General features: G+C 39.6%; 1 protein-coding gene across 29 annotated transcripts in view; it reads right to left on the bottom strand.

Moving 5' to 3' along the window:
- The window catches only part of ABLIM1 (actin binding LIM protein 1), a 205,634-nt gene that overhangs the window by 41,566 nt on the left and 148,041 nt on the right, over positions 1–16,027 (bottom strand). For 24 of the 29 annotated variants that reach the window (XM_053389134.1, XM_053389127.1, XM_053389129.1 and 21 more), the window contains 3 exons: positions 15,231–15,293; positions 6,469–6,546; positions 2,663–2,818 (listed from right to left, as the gene is read on the bottom strand). In XM_053389134.1, coding sequence (XP_053245109.1) covers positions 2,663–2,818; positions 6,469–6,546; positions 15,231–15,293 — 297 coding nt within the window. Of the gene's footprint in view, positions 1–2,662; positions 2,819–6,468; positions 6,547–11,889; positions 11,938–15,230; positions 15,294–16,027 lie in introns of all 29 variants that reach the window. The other 5 variants (XM_053389116.1, XM_053389120.1, XM_053389112.1 and 2 more) reach the window with 2 other exon arrangements.

Here is a 16,027-nt window from a genome sequence, read left to right as displayed (position 1 = left end):
ATAACGGAAGGCAAGGTGGGGGTGAATTTTGGTGTCACACGGGATGCCGCTGAAATTCTAAAGCCCAAAGTTCACCACTGAATTGATTTTTCAGATTTCAAGAGGTACAGCACTGTGTTTGCACATTCCCACTATGTTCTGAGTACTGTCGCCTAAATTGCCTCCCCATGTTATATGTATGAAGAGGCAATGTATATTTGGCTCCACCTCCAATGTCACAATGCTCCTCTCAACCCTTCACATGTTGAGCATTTTCTCCCTACAGTTTAGAACCCTGAACTTCTGATCATACATTTTCAGTCTGCAACCTATTATTGGGGGCGGGGGGGGGGGGGACTTGTTCATCACAGCACAGAAATAAAGAATGCAGTTAATGTAGGGGCGGGGGGAAATGGAGTAAAGGCAGAGTGACTTGTCAAGTCACATGAATAAATAGTCTTAAATGAGGAGAGATTTTCTGTGTAAATATTTTTTATTCACACATAAAATCTAACATCAGTTTGATATCATGTTTCATTATTGATTTTGCTTTGCAAATATTTACCAGGCTGCTTTTTAGGGAAATGCATAAGGAAAGTTGCCCTCTCCAAAGGTATTTACATAGACCTTTATTTTTTCCACTGCGCAGAAGCTATTGAGGATAATGTTTCTTAAGAACAGGACATGCAACTCTTGCACTTGTGAACATTTTGGATCTAATTCTAATTCTAATATATGGATGTTGCTGTGCACTTCTGAAATCATTGTAGTTTCCATTTGGAAACACTATTCTCTCTCTCTCTCTCTCTCTCTCTCTCTCTCTCTCTCTCTCCTGTATCTGGCAAATTAGTGCTGATTTTGATTACTGTGTTTTTCTCCATTGAGGAAAAGTAGAGACAGCGGATTACATAAGACCAGATACAGCACAATCCTATGATTGTTAAGCAGAGATAAGTCCCCTCGTGTTCGGTGGGTCTTACTCTTAGGCAGATGCATATGAGACTGCAGCCTTAGAGATTTTTTTGGAAGAGACAAATTTTAACCATGACTTCCTGGTTCAAAGCTCAGTTCCTTAGCACTTAACGCTATACAACTTTCTGAGTGCTTTCTTCCCTCTCCTACCTGTTCTCTGCCTGACAATGACACACACACTACTCTATTCTAGCATAGCTCTAATTCCTTATCTTCAGATGGCTACTGAATTTAGACAGATTGGATCTCATGATCAGACCCTACTTGCTTATCAACCTGAATAATAATCATAATCATAACCTGTATATTTATCTCTGCCTTTCACTCTCTCACACACATACATATTTTTTGTTATTATCTGCTCTTTATTGAATATTTCAATTCAGAGCAGGAAACAATAAAAAAGTAATATAAATATACAGAAAAAAGATAGTGTACAAAAATTACAGGATCCATAAAAGGCTCCTCCAATAAATAGCATACTAACTCTTTGGTTTATGATGATAAAGCAAACAAAGTTAAATAGAAGTGAGGATCAACAGCACTGATCCTACATTTTTACCTGGCTCTAACCTTTACTGCAAACCCAACATGGACTTTCACTTATACTGCACAATGCACAAGCTAACATTTAGAGGCATGTACTGCTTCACCGAAAAAACAAAATGCTTAAAAGAAACATGTGAATACAAGATGTAAGTGAAGAAGTCACTTGCCAAAGGCTACCCAACTCTTTTCATGGTAGAACCGGGAAGAAGAAAAACCCTCTTAGTCAAGTACCTTCTCGATTGTATTATTCCACTTTCTAGTATTAGCATAAAACAGCCATGATGTTGTGTCTCCACTGCCAGAAGTGCTATGACTCTAAATACCAGTTGCTGGAATGCTGTTGTGTTCATGTCCTGCTTATGGCATCCCATAGGCAACTGAGATTACTGAGCTCTTTTTGACTTTGCATAATCATGCAAATACTCTGTATTGAAAAAGCAAAAGCAAAAATCTGGAATCATACAATTGTAGAGTTGGAAGAGACCACAAGGGTCATCTAGTCCAACTGCCTGCAATGCAGGAATTTTTTGCCCATTGTGGGGCTTGAACCCACCACTCTGAAATGAAGAGTCTCATGGTAAACCAAATAAGCTATCCTGGAAGCTCAAACCTGAATTGGGTTACTAAATTAAATATATGCCTTTGTTTCCAGGGCCAGTAGGTCTGTGTGTTTTAGCATAGCTCATACTCTTTGGGTCTTGACTTATCCACTCCTGGAATACAACCCTTAAGTAAAAAAAAGGGTGCCACTCCTACTGAATTAGTACCCCTTTGGTCCCACAAAAGCTCCTGAACTCCTGATGTACGCCTTCTGTTTCAAAATCACATGCTATTAGATAGAACCACTGTGCTTGCTTCATACATGCATTTGGTAACTGTCATGCTTCTACAAGGAAAAGGGGGCTGTAAACTAAATGTGGTCCTTGCAGCTAAAGGCGTTAATTAAAAAGGTAAGCAACAAAGAGGAGCCATATGCTTTCTCGTTGCAGAAGCCTTCATGCTGCAAAACAAAGAATGCCATCTTTTTTTTTTTAAGGCCAGAGAGATGTGGAATGTTTGCACAGATCAGCAAGAGGAGCATCAAGTTTATACATCAGGCAGAAGCTAAGCTGGCTTTTAAAAACAGTGCACATAAGAGAATAGGTGAACCCCAGTTCATTACCTCTCCAAGACTCTGCCTCTCCTGTCTCTCCTCGTAGGCGGAAGTGTAGAAGGGCTCATAAGTAATTAGGTCTGGACGCTCAATGTCATAAATGGCCTTGACTTTGGGAATGGCTGCTAAATCCTTATAATCAAGGATCTCATTGTCTACTTTTGCCTGAAGGTCAAAGACAGAAGATAAATTAAACACACAAACTTGTAGATTTTTTAAAAATATACAGTTCATTATTTAGGGACTTTGCTTCTATAGTAGGCTTAAAGAAAACCTCATAGCCCGTCTATTATTTTTCACGGAAGCTACTCTTTTTTCGTTTGGCCTTATGCATCTTTTTTAAAAGGGTGGAACATTTATTTATTTTTTTGAGTTAAAGCCTAGCCTTGGCAATACATCAGTCCCAGTCTGCTATGAAGTCTAAATTCAGCTCTGCCAGTAACTCAGTGGGTAGCCTTTGGGCAGCAACACCCTTATTTTGGATATAGCATTCCTATCAGCAAAACATGCCATACATAAACCAAGCCCTGCCAATATCTATGTCAAGGAGATGTTGAGAAGAGGAGGGGCAAAATCCTGTTAGAAAAGTTGTGGTTGATTTTTATTTGCTGCATTTAATTACATTTCTATCCCACTCATCCCTAAGAATTCAAATAAACTTGCATTAAAAAAATTATAATATATGAAATGATTTATTTGCAAAATATTGAAGTATAAAGCAGTCTAAAACAATTCCCCTTTCCCCCAGAAGAAACCAGTACAGGTCAGTTTTTGAGAGTTTAACTAAAAATGACTCCACATTGGCTAATAAATGTTCTTCCTTAATAAAAGAACAAATAAAAGAAAGAAAACAAATTGGGTCTACAATTGAATTGGATTTTGCTGCATCTCCCTTGGCAGTGAGCTGTGTGTAACCATAGGATTTACTTTATGCCTGTCCTCATTTTGCCCAGCAAACATGGTTAAAATGATGACATCTCACAAGTTGTCCATAAAAACCTCATGGAAATGGGCATCTCTTAAGCACACCAGGCCCATTTCAGAATTTACAGGTCCTTCTTCCCACATGGTGCATCTTGATAACTTCAGCACACTAAAATATCCATTTATATGTAAGCCAAATTTATATGTTCCATAAATAATTGTTAGTAAACTCACTTAATCCACATTCTGTTTAAAAGACCTGTTTTTAGGAAGTAATTTAATTATTGTTTGATTTTACACTAATGTTATATATCTAATGTTAGCCGCCCTCAGCCCGACTTCAGCCAATGAGGGTGGGATATAAATAAAAGTATTATTATGATTATTCCCTATTAAGAATATACGAAACACTGTGACACATTAGGATGCACCCTGATTACAAGAGTACAACAACAAGCGGAGCCCTCCAAAGAAATGCTGTGTGGGTTGTTTGGTGCGTTTAGTCCCCCACACAACCCCCACATTTCTTCCTCTCACTTCCCTTCCCCAGGAGTCATTCTGCATCTCTTTCCTCATGTGTCTCCCATTTCACACTTACCCTTTCACCCTCCAATCTCCTTTGTCAGTTGTCCTGCCATTTCTGTCTCCACCTCTCTTCCCTCCCTCAGTCTGCCTCTTTCCCCACCCAACTTCATCACCCCTCCTCCATCTTCTCCTATCTCCTGCTTCCTACACCTAGCTGCATCTTCTCCTACCCGCTTTGGTTTATTCACCTCACACACACCCGGTTCCAGTTTCTGCTTTGTGTTATTGCTCAACACCTTCCACCCGAAGCTGTCTCAGATCCAGCCCCCTACATTCTCATGTCTTTTCATTAATCTCTTTCTTCCTCCTCCTCCTGCATTCACCTTCAAGCAAACTTTGCCAGGAAGCCTGCTGTGCACTCACTGATTCCAACAGGTTTTTATGGCAGTAGGCTGGGTGACTCAGGCACGCACTGTTTTAACACTGGGGAAGGAAATGAGAGTTTGCCTCCTTTGTACATGGGTGGTGCCATTTTGGCTGCATAAAGACCAATACTCATTCCATGAAGTTGGAATATAGAAGTAGTCAATGCTTTAGTAGTCAATTAGTCACGTAGTCAATGTTTAGGATTGCAGCCTAATAGCACAGTTCTATGTCTGCTTTCTAGGAAGTACATCCTGCTAATTTCTGTTGGGCTTATTCCCAGGTAAGGGCCCCACCAGATGTCCTTTTTATTGTGCCTTCATGAATCAGCTTTCAATCATGTTTGTGCCTACTTCACTTCTGATCAGCACATGCCCTGTAACTTCCTTCTGGAAACCCTCAAGTTTTCATACCACAAATATTCCAGTTTATTTCTTGCTCTGTTTTTGTTGCACTATAGCTCACAAGTGCTGCTCCACACAGTAATAATTCAGTAACACTGGGGAAGCATCACAGAACAACTAATAAAGCAGAATGATACAGGGACAGTATAAATTCACGATTAATGCACTATTATTGGATCAATGACAGCTATTGAAAATGCACCCACCTCAAAAGGTCCTAAGTGTGAATAAAATTACAGCTTTAGGCTGCAACCCTCTACATTTTTTTTCTGGGAGTAAGCCCCAATGAACACAGTGGGCTTACTGCACACACAACATTCATATGGTTGTGAGGCTATTGTTACAACACCATAGAATAGAGAGAAGTGTGCCAAATTCTTAAGGTTAATTTGTCTGATTTTAAGTGGAAGAGGGGGAGAGATTAAATGGCTGGGATAATCTAAAACATTTTGTGGGGAGGGAATCAAATATCTGGATAAATGGGAGTAACTGCTGAATATTGCTATTCATGAAGCTATCAGTAAAAATAATGTTCATTCTTTTTGCCTGTATTACTTGACTTCTTTCTGTCATAGCACAGGCTTACGAAAGCTAGCAGCTAAAAGTATGTTACAAAGAGATGTGCATGCTACTATGTCTTCCTCAAACTTGTTTTGGAATAATTTCTAGCCATAACTGAAATGTGTCTGTGCAACTACAACTTTTAAAAGCCACTTTTGTTGAAGCCCAAGCATTCATGTCTGAACATTTTTAAGCTACTGCGTTTAAGACAAGACATTTTAATTATTCCCTTGTGCATCAGAATAATATATAAAGGTTCCCTAGAACTGCAGATTAGAGGCTATGCAATGTAATGAGGAGCTGACTTTTCCAAATTTGCTGAAGGCTCTGAATCCACCCATTTGAATACGTTGGCTTCACGCCAAAGTGTGCTCTGTAATTTGAAACTAGCAGTTCATAAAGAGTCCTGATTTAGGCATGTGCCCCAGTTGATATGAACAGAAAGTCCTCTGTCAACTTTACTAGCTGCCATAGCATATGCCAGGCTGTTTCCGAAAATCACAGATCTATGGGTCAGTTGCTATCCATTCTGTATGTTTAAAGCACATTCAACACATATTTAAAATCTCCACAAAGAATTGTGGGGAACATAGCTTGTTAGCAGTGGTGGGAATTGTTGCTCTATGAGGGGGAAACTACTCCTGCTATATATTTCAGCACATAAGCTTGGTGTGACATCCCATGCATGTAAAGAAAGTCTTCAAGCCTTGTTTCTTCTCAGCCACTCAATAAAGAATAGAATGGAATCTGTCAGTTTCAATTTTTACTCAAAGCATATTGTTGGCAATACCTACCACTGGATCAATAACCCGGAAAGTAACATTTCAAAGGCTTTGAAAGGCATGCATTTCTGGCTGAGGTTTCGAGCCTGCCTGGTGAAAACACTGGAGTTCTCATCTCACAGGTGACAAATCCCAGCTGCTACGTCTCCATAAGGTATCATTAATAAATAAAAAGGTAAGACAAAATTATACTTACATAGATTGAGTGGCCTGGTGAGCCAGGTATACTGGATCCAGGCCTGGAATAAATACTTTCCAAAGATGTTCTTGTAGGCTGTAACAATAACAACAGCAACAAAGAAATAAGCTGCAAAGGCGTGGCTGCATTATATATCCTATTTGAAACACAGAAAAGGTAGTTTTTCAAAAGACCATGTCAACATTTTTTCAATGAAAACCGTAATGTTTTCATCTGGATCTTGTGAAGCAGGCTGGGTTTCTTTTGTGAAGGGGGGGTTCTGCATTTTGTTGACAGGCAAGAGCTTTCTACGCATACACAACTAGCAAGAGTAACAGCATAAAACACCAAACCACCAGAATACTATCCTTGTCTATAGTTGGGAATGTTGTTGTTTGAAAGTGTTGGCAGTCAGCTAACATTTGTGGTTAGGGTCCAGAACCTGCCTGCAATACCACACGTTCCACCTAACATTCCTGACATCAGGGATGGGGAAACTATGACCCCTCAGATGTTGTTAGATTACAACTCCTATCATCCCTAACCACCGGTAATACTGGCTAGGACTGATGGGAGTTAAGAGTTCAGCAACTTCTGGAGAGCCACAGGTTCCCCATCTCAGTCTTAGATGAACACCACTATAGGGATATGATGGTTTCAAAGGTTTCAGTGGTCTAGCTATGATCTGGTAACCTTGTTTAGATTATTGCAATGAGGCTGCCTTTAAAGATGGTTTAGAAATTTCAGCTGGCTCATAATGCTAGTCCTTGCCCACTTGCAGTGACCTGAAGTGTGTTTCCAGGCTCATTCCAAGGTGCCAAATTTTTAACTACAACATCTTACACACCTTGGGACCCGAGTAGTTAATGGAATATGTGCCCTAACAGTGTATCACTTAACATTTATATTAAGGAGGAATCATTGCAGATATAGCAGCAACGTGGACAGCTGCAACATGTAAAAGAAATAGCCCACATTGATACAACTTTGGGAAAGTTACAAGATAATGGTATTTTGGTGTTATGGTTTTTAAATATACCCCTTTCAGACTTTTGTGGCTGAGCTGAGAGCTTGTTTGGACTCTGGCTCAGCACCTGGAGGCTGGGAAGAAGGGTGTGTCAGAAGGAAAATGAGTGTGTGTGTGTGTGTGTGTGTGTGTGTGTGCGCGTGTGTGTGTGTAACTTTGTATTACTGTAACATTTTAATATGTAACTTGTGTATTTTTGTAATATTTTGTTTCAGTCGTCTATTGTTGCTTTTGGTTTTTTGTACACCACTTAGAGATAGTTCTAATTGGTATAGAAATTAAAATCAATCCACCAGTCAATCAATACTACAGTCTTCAAAGGGCCAAAAGCTATATAGAAGGCAACTCTACCACATCTCCTGCTAGTGTCCATCCATCCTCCCTCCCACTAAAAGCTTCCAAGTGACATTGTTTATCCCTCTTTCCTACGCTAATTGTTATTTGCATCACGTAGATTGTATATTTGTGGTTAAGATCACATGCTATGAACTAGTAAGCTGCAGATTCAAATTGAAGCCCACTCATGAATTTCCTGAACTTAAGTCTGTTTACATAGAAGCAAGTTTTTTTGTATTTTGGGAGCTAGGCTTCCTCCTGGATAAAATGTGCACAGGGCAGCAGCCTGAGCTCTTCTAATGGCAAAACAAGTTTAAGCAATATAAAAATGGAAGGATAATTGTGGTCTAACTGAGCAACAAGTAATTTTGAGTGTGATTATTATTTCACTTTTCAAGAGCAACAGCCAATATGGATCCTTTTCTTAGTCAAGCTAAATTTATTTTATTTATTTATTTATTTCATAAAATGTATATGCTACAAGCATGCAAAACCAATCAACCAAACAAACAGAACGAACACTGAGAGTGTCTATTCAACCATAGCAAAATTAAAATAAAGCATAGCAATACATTAAGTTTTGCAAAAATATGTCAAATAAATGAAAAGTTAATTACTCCAAATGAAAGATCAACATGCAAGAATAGAATTATAAAGATATGCAAAGCATCCAGCTAAACTGCTATGGCAATGAGGATTTATCTTCAAAGGAAATTAAGTACTTCCCTCCAACTATGCAATTGTGAGCTTTGTAGATACAAAACTAAGAACATCCTTAAATATTTTGGGGGTTTTTTGGGTGGGGGGCAGTTTGACAACGTCAGGGTAATGAGATATTTCAATTAGACTGCTGCAAAATCTTTACCCTTGATATGGAGGCAGGGTTTTCCAGGGTTGCCATCCCAACACACAAATAATGCCTGTTTCACCTATGTTTGCAGCAATTCAGTTTGCATCCTCTTTCTCCAGTACTGCTGCTCTTCCAGTACCTTTTATTTTTCTGGCTGGGTTTTTTCTTCTCTAGCAATCCAAGCCAATCAAGGGCCACTTGGGAAATACAATAACTTCACGATGCCATTTAGTCAATTGGATTTGGCAAGCAGTTAATGACATCACTGAGGGCAAATGAAGCCGTGCTTGGTATGGGGAGAGAATGTCTCCACTGCCAAGCCAACTGCCATACCTTGGCAACACAGCCTTTCATCTGAACCTGGATCCAAATGTCAATACTGTCTCTCCACATTACTGTAAATGTAATGGGGTGCACATCTGAATACGTATTCTCATCTACAATATGGCACAGTCAGGGGTTGATCAGGATTAAGAAGAATCAGCCCTGTTGTCTTAGCAATGAAGACATTTTGTCTCCCCCAGCAAACAATTCCATGCCCTTTCAAGACTAAAATAAATCATTAAAAGGGAATGCAGTGGTGCTTCGCCTCCTTCTGCCTTTTAATTAAACTCTTGGTGAACTTGTCCTTGTCTCTCACTAGCCAGAAACCAAGGCCAAAGAACAGAGATTGCATCCTGGACGGAAGAGCGCAGTGCGCCCTCCAGAACACAAATATTTCCAGAGTGAGAAGACAAAAAGCAAAGCTAGTTGAAGTTCCTTATCTTTTAGAAGAGATTTCCAGTAACAGACCCCTCAGCCTTTCTGTCGGAAGTCCAATTCCCAGCTTTATACAAGCATTTCTTTATTTCTTTTTTATTTATCACATTTTTATCTTCCCTTTCTTCAAGGTGGGGCACATAGCTCTCCCACTTTATCCTCACAAGAGCTAAGTTAGGCTGAGAGACAGCGACTGGCCCAAGGTCACCCAGTGAGTTTCACGGCTGAGTGTGGATTTCAACCCATGCCTCCCAGGCCCCAATCCAACACTCCAACCACTACGACATACTGGCCTGTTTTACAATTGGTAAGCAAAATAGGAGTGCTGAGTTGTTGTTTTTAAAATGGGATGCATTTAAATGTTGGGCTAGCAAATTTGTTATCATTTATTTATAAAATAGTTATATACCACTGTATCATAAAAATGTATCACAGTGGTTTACAACATAACTTGAGGTTGGGTATATGATAATGCCAAGGTCGTGGCATGATAGATGGGTAGATAATGCCAAGGTATGGGACAGTTGTATATTCCTGCATCACTGGCAGTTGGACTAGATGATCCTCAGGGTCCCAACTCTTTAAAAATTCTATGAAAATACCACCACCAAGCAGAACAGAATGACCCTCAGACTCAGTAATCTGGCCACAGCTCAGTGCTGGCTTTCTGCTCAGAGGCAGACATATCAGCAACACCATTTTTGTTCTTGTAAGGGGGTGGAGAAGCATCATTAGCGCCTCATGTTTTGTGCATTATACAAACCCAAATTTGGTATGTACTTTATTATTAAGCTTTCATGTGGAATGATTACGGTGAAAACATTTCAAAAATACTAAGAAAGCGGTGGCCTTGTTTTTCTTTTTTTCTACTTCGCCACTGTTTTCTTCCTTGGTCCACCCCTCTGTTTATCACAATTCAACTTTGGTCCCTTACCAGCTTTCTGTTATTTTGACCTTTAGCAAAATGACTATCTGTAGCTCTGCCATTCAGCATCCCTCAACTTGATCTCATTTGGCTGTTATCATTTTGCATCCACGTGAAAACCTTAAACTTAGCTGACATATTTCTGAACAGCCAGGCTTTTGCATTTAACCTCCTTCTCTATAATTATCAGCTTTCTACATTAATCCTACAATTGCCACCTCTCTGCATAGATTTACAACTCTTCATTTGAAGAGACAACTTGTATTTTAGGACCATTTCCTTATTTTAACAATTATACTTATTCAGACCCTCTCCTTCAACCCTGTGGCTCGTTATTACTGAAGGAGTTTTTAAACAATGTTTTTCCAAGTGTTTCCAAATTACCAGATACTCTGAAATTCATCAGGATTTTGCACTTTCCCCCAAAGACTGCTATTCCACCTGAAGAGGATACATTGCAATTGCTGTAAAACAATCATTTGTTTTGTTTGGCTTATTTCCCAGCCTTTGAACATGAAGACTACATTTGCTGCCATGCTGTCTTCTCAACTACGTCTCTCAACTCTGCAACCCTATGAATACTTATTAGGGAAATTACTTAGAAGGAACCTCTTAGAATGAAAGTAACCTGTTTGTAGGTCAAAACACCAATCAAGGGATTAACACCTCGACCTAAGCTGAAATTCTGCCTTAATTTCAGGTGTAATAAGTACTGTAGAACTTATATTCAATCCCCACCCCCAAGTTAATGTTGTCAATTCAATAAACCACAGGCGGGGAGCACTATGCATTTGTTTTAGGCAGACTAGTATATGAAAGATGCCAATGGCCCAGGGAGTTTAATCATCAAAGTACAGCTTGAACACTGCTCATGATGATTGTTCCTCTCTAAATATATGTTATAGCTTTGTGTTTGTTTCTTGCATCGATGAGCCCAAAGCAAAAGGATATTCATGTTCCTTTTGCATGAAGGGCATATTGTGCCATGTGCTGCTACGGTTGCAGCAAGTCGATTATAGCATATACCGTATTTTTTGCACCATAACACTCACTTTTTTCCTCCTAAAAAGTAAGGGGAAATGTCTGTGCGTGTTATGGAGGGAATGCCTACGGGTGGCATGCCTACGGATTTTCCTCCTCTAAAAACTATGTGCGTGTTATGGTCGGGTGCGTGTTATAGAGCGAAAAATATGGCACTCTATGAAAACCAAAATCTCCCCCCCCCAAATGTATTTCCCTTGTTATTTAAGTTGGGTGGGTTTACATCTTAATTAAAGGCGCCTCTGCTTTGCCTTAACATTAGTTTTGCCATGCACTGCACATAATATGGACAGATAGCTTCTTAAAGCACTTGAGTCATCCACATCATCCTGATACAGTGATGTGATGGTGGCCCATTTCTACATTACAGATGTTCAAGTCATGCTCTATGGAAAAGTATGGGGTAAGTACACCATAACTGGAAGAATCCCTTGAACATCAAGCCAACTGGATGCACTACTATAAGGTATAAGGACACTGTTCCAGTGCTGCTTACAGTACCTGCCTTAGTTTTTTGATGGAGTTCATTATACAAGGTGGTGAAAACAGCTGGAGAAGAAGGGAACAATTTGGTTTTGGTTTGCAAAGTTATTCTACAGTCATTTAACATTGCTAGAAACAGTTCAAAACAATAGCTCTGTGGAAACAAATTAAGATGCAGTGCGGATCATATTCATTTTAATTAAAATTTTAGGGCACCTCTCAGATAAGTTGTCACTGCCTGTTTTCAAATGTCATGGTTTACTATTATGAGAATCAGTTGCAAAAAGCTCATGCACTCCCCTCTTCCACTACAATACAGCTACAAGGACCATTTTAGATTAACCACAGTTTAGCATTTCCTCTGAGCTCTTAACTGTTATTAAGTTATAGTCAGTTGAAACAAGCAGGATTAAAAACCTATAGTTTGAAGTTGGCTTGGTTCAGAAAATCATAGTGAAGATTAACCAGTCTGTCCTTGTTCTGACAACCGTATCAAGCTGTGGTTCATCAAAATGGAAGCAAAAAGTTCCAAACTCCTCCTTCTGGCCACAGTGGAGCCTAAGGTTGATAGGTCATCATTACGTGTGAATGAGGTCACTGTGTGCAACATCAGCTCTGCTGCTTTAGTGGAAGTTCATGGCTGAACTACATGTGACACCAACAAACTAGTAGGCAACCTCCCAGCATATTTCTTAGGGAGATTCAGGTTTTGGCACACTCAAGAGAGAGCTAGGAATGCGTGTTTTTGCAGTTAAATTGCCTTGCCTATGCTGCTTTCTCAAATGCTGGGAACAGCATTTTGAACACACAAATTACCCATTAAAAAGGTTTAAGCACTTCCTTCTTCAGTGATGCTGCAATCAGTCTTGAACCCTGCACTCACAACACCTACATTTCCCTTAAAAAGGGGGTGATGAGGAGGCAAGAGTCCAGTAATAGATTACCTGGCATCCCATATAGTATGGCACTCAGTTCACCATTTAACTCAGTGTCAGGTTCTTCTAAAATGTTACGCTTGTTAGGAAGTGGCCCAAAGACCTGTGGAACCAGTGGAAACAGCCAATTCTATCCGTATATGCCTTGGGCTTCAGGGATTTTAAAAGAAACTGCAGGAGGTGTATAAGTTCTGCATGTTAACAATATTGCATATCCAGTACAGTAACTATCATACTTGACTATGTTGGGTTTAATAAAAATACAAAAATTGGGATTGAAATCTCACAACAGATGACTTCTACCTATTAATCTAACTGCAAAGAGATGCTAAATCTGTAGCTCCTGGAAGGGGTGCTGGCCAGATTGTCACCATGCGTGCAACAGGATACAGAATTTGCTATGTCTTAACCACCAATTCCTGATAGGCTATGCTGCTGAAGATAGACTTCCAAAATGAAACGAAGCTTTAGCATATGTATCATGCTTTCCCATCATTTCCACAAGCTTCCCCTGGCTCTTATGCTTTTCTTGCCAGGTGCAGCAATTTTGAACCTACTGACACTTTTCATTCTCGTGTACGTATAAAAAAGAACACCCGATCCACCTGAAGCAGGAGGAAGGAAAGAATACTGAAGGAGATGGATGAACACCAATAATTAAACACACATGACCAGAGATAGCTGAGATACTACCCTTCACTTGTAAAGTGAAGTTCAGCAAAGTCAACGAGGCTGTTTAAAGTTTTCAATGATCCATTGTTCAAAAACATAAACCAGGTTTCCCCACAACCACTTTAGCTGCACACATACCTTTAATCGCTGCATGTTAAATTCAGCAGGCAAAGCTTTCCTATCATTAAAGATGTAGCGACAGGAAAAACTTAATCTGCTACATTTCAGTTTTTCACATCGCTGTTAAAGAGTGCAAGAAGTTCAGAACCTTTGCCAGAGAAGCCAACAAACTGTACTTGTAAAACTGCTCAAGAAACGTTCTTCCAAAGAGCATGATTAAATTTGTAACAGCACAGCAAACTTATTTTTAAAGCCACCACTTTGCCATTTATAATCTTTAAAAGTTTCAGGGTGTACCCAATGTTTGAACCTAATAAAGTGATTGCTTGCAAAATGGCTTTCTAAATTTCCCAGGAAACATCTGGCAAGCTTTGAGAATCTAAGACTGATTGGCGCTTCTACTGCTGAATGTAACCTTAGACAGGAGACTTGATTATAAGCAACCATTTCAGCAATAGCTAAGTAACTGTGATGGGTATAAGCCAGACAAATTGGGCACACAGTCACAAATACAACACCCCAGCTCCCTGTGAAACAAAACCACACCCGTGAAACCACACCATTGGTTCCTTTACACATATACATTAATTAATTTAACGAGAATGGGGAACACCCCCGTTAAGCTGGTCTTGGGAAACTCCTAGAGAGAGAAAATATGTACCAACTGTGGGATATATATAGAGGACCATGCTGCTCCCAAGATACAAACCAACAATGTCTGGGTATATCATTAGACCTCATAAATGCAAGTGGGGACTTGGGATATTTCATGCATATGAATGCCTGCTTCAATCCTAGCCCAGGAAGTTTGAGGAGAACAGGAAACAGAGGTGGTAGTACTTGTTTTAACATCTCCTCCTTCAAAGTGAAAGGTAAAGGAGAAGAGGAGGGAATATGTCAAGTACTGTGTTGTGGGGTTGGTATGGGTTGCCAGCTGGAGTCTGAGTACAAAGCAAGAGTCAAAAAGTGTCCCTTTTGCTGAAAAATGTCTTGGTTTGGATGATTTCTCTCTCTTGAAAGCTGCATGTGACAGAAGCCATTTTTATTCCAGGAGATCACTGAATTCTCACCAATCTATAGAGTAGAAAGAAGGCACAGCCTTTTCTCCCTTGAATGTTCTCCATGGAGGTCAAGACTCATGAACATTACTTGTCTATAAGTCTTGTTGTCCAACAGAGAACGTTCAAGCAAGGGAATGCAATACCTTTTATTGAACTGACTTCCACTGATGACAAATGTTATGACAATTGTTTCCTCAGGAAATACATGAATAAAAAACCCCTGAATAATCAGTAAAGGAATCATGCAATGTAGCATTTCCATTATCCAAAATGATAGATTTTTGTAACTTTTGCCATACATGTACATTAGAAACAAAACATCAAAACTCTACTTCTTGTGTGCCGGTTTTTAGGAAACACACAGTATTAAGTGCAGAAATTCAAAATCAAGTGTACATTTGCAAATTCAAAATCAAGCGCACAATTTCAAAAGAAAAAGTAAGTGCTCGAGTGAGGTGATGGTAAAGGAGGAAGTGGTATCAACAGCAGAAGCTGCAAACATGAGTGCAGAAATCAGATATCCTCCCACAGAACTGTCAGATAAGAAGTGTATAAATTCTCAACTGCAAACCTCTGATGAGCGTGGCCTGCGAAGAACCAAACTCTTTGGATAAAAGAAATCAGATGAGGAATGCTGCCATAAAACAAAGAAAAGGGAAGAAAGAATGAAAATGGCAATGGTTTCTCTCAGGGTCCCTCCAGACTGGCATTTTATTGCTGGTCTTAACATAATACTAATGCACTCACAGTGGAATTATTCTGCTTTATTAGTTGTTCTATGATGCTTCCCCAAGGCTACCACATTGGGCTTACCCACACTACATATTTAAAGCACTTCTATACTACTATAAATACCAGCATTTCCTTCAAAGAATCCTGGGAACTGCAGTCTGCTAAGGGTGCTAAGAATGGTTAGAAAACCCCTCCTTTCTCAATTCCCAAAGATCCCTGAGAAGGAAAATTGTTTGTTAAAAGTGGTTTAAATATGTGGTCTGGATGTGCCCATTATTGTTGTCTGGAGGGGCTTAATCCCACCAAAAGTGGGACAAAAACAATCCAGAACAATTGTAATATGAAAAGTTATGGGAGTTCAGCAAGAAGTTACAGCATATACAGTGAATGAAAATGAAGCAGCGTGACAGCCCCCAAAACATTTGCAGGTGCAAAACAGGACTGAAAGAGGCATGGTGCACAAATACCCTGATAGCACCCGGGGCACAGATTACCATGAATGTGCAATAAAAAGGGCAATTGGAGGAGCAACTAGATACACAGAAATGTAAAAAAAAAAAAATCCTAGTGGAAAAAAACAACAACATTTCATTAAAACCAATTTGGTAACACATACTGCTAAAGCAGCAGCACATC

This window comes from Podarcis raffonei, chromosome 5 (assembly GCF_027172205.1).
Source record: "Podarcis raffonei isolate rPodRaf1 chromosome 5, rPodRaf1.pri, whole genome shotgun sequence".
NCBI classification, from domain to species: Eukaryota; Metazoa; Chordata; class Lepidosauria; order Squamata; family Lacertidae; genus Podarcis; species Podarcis raffonei.
The sequence above is the reverse complement of the archived record's forward strand: the minus strand, read 5'-3'. Positions and strand labels throughout refer to the sequence as shown.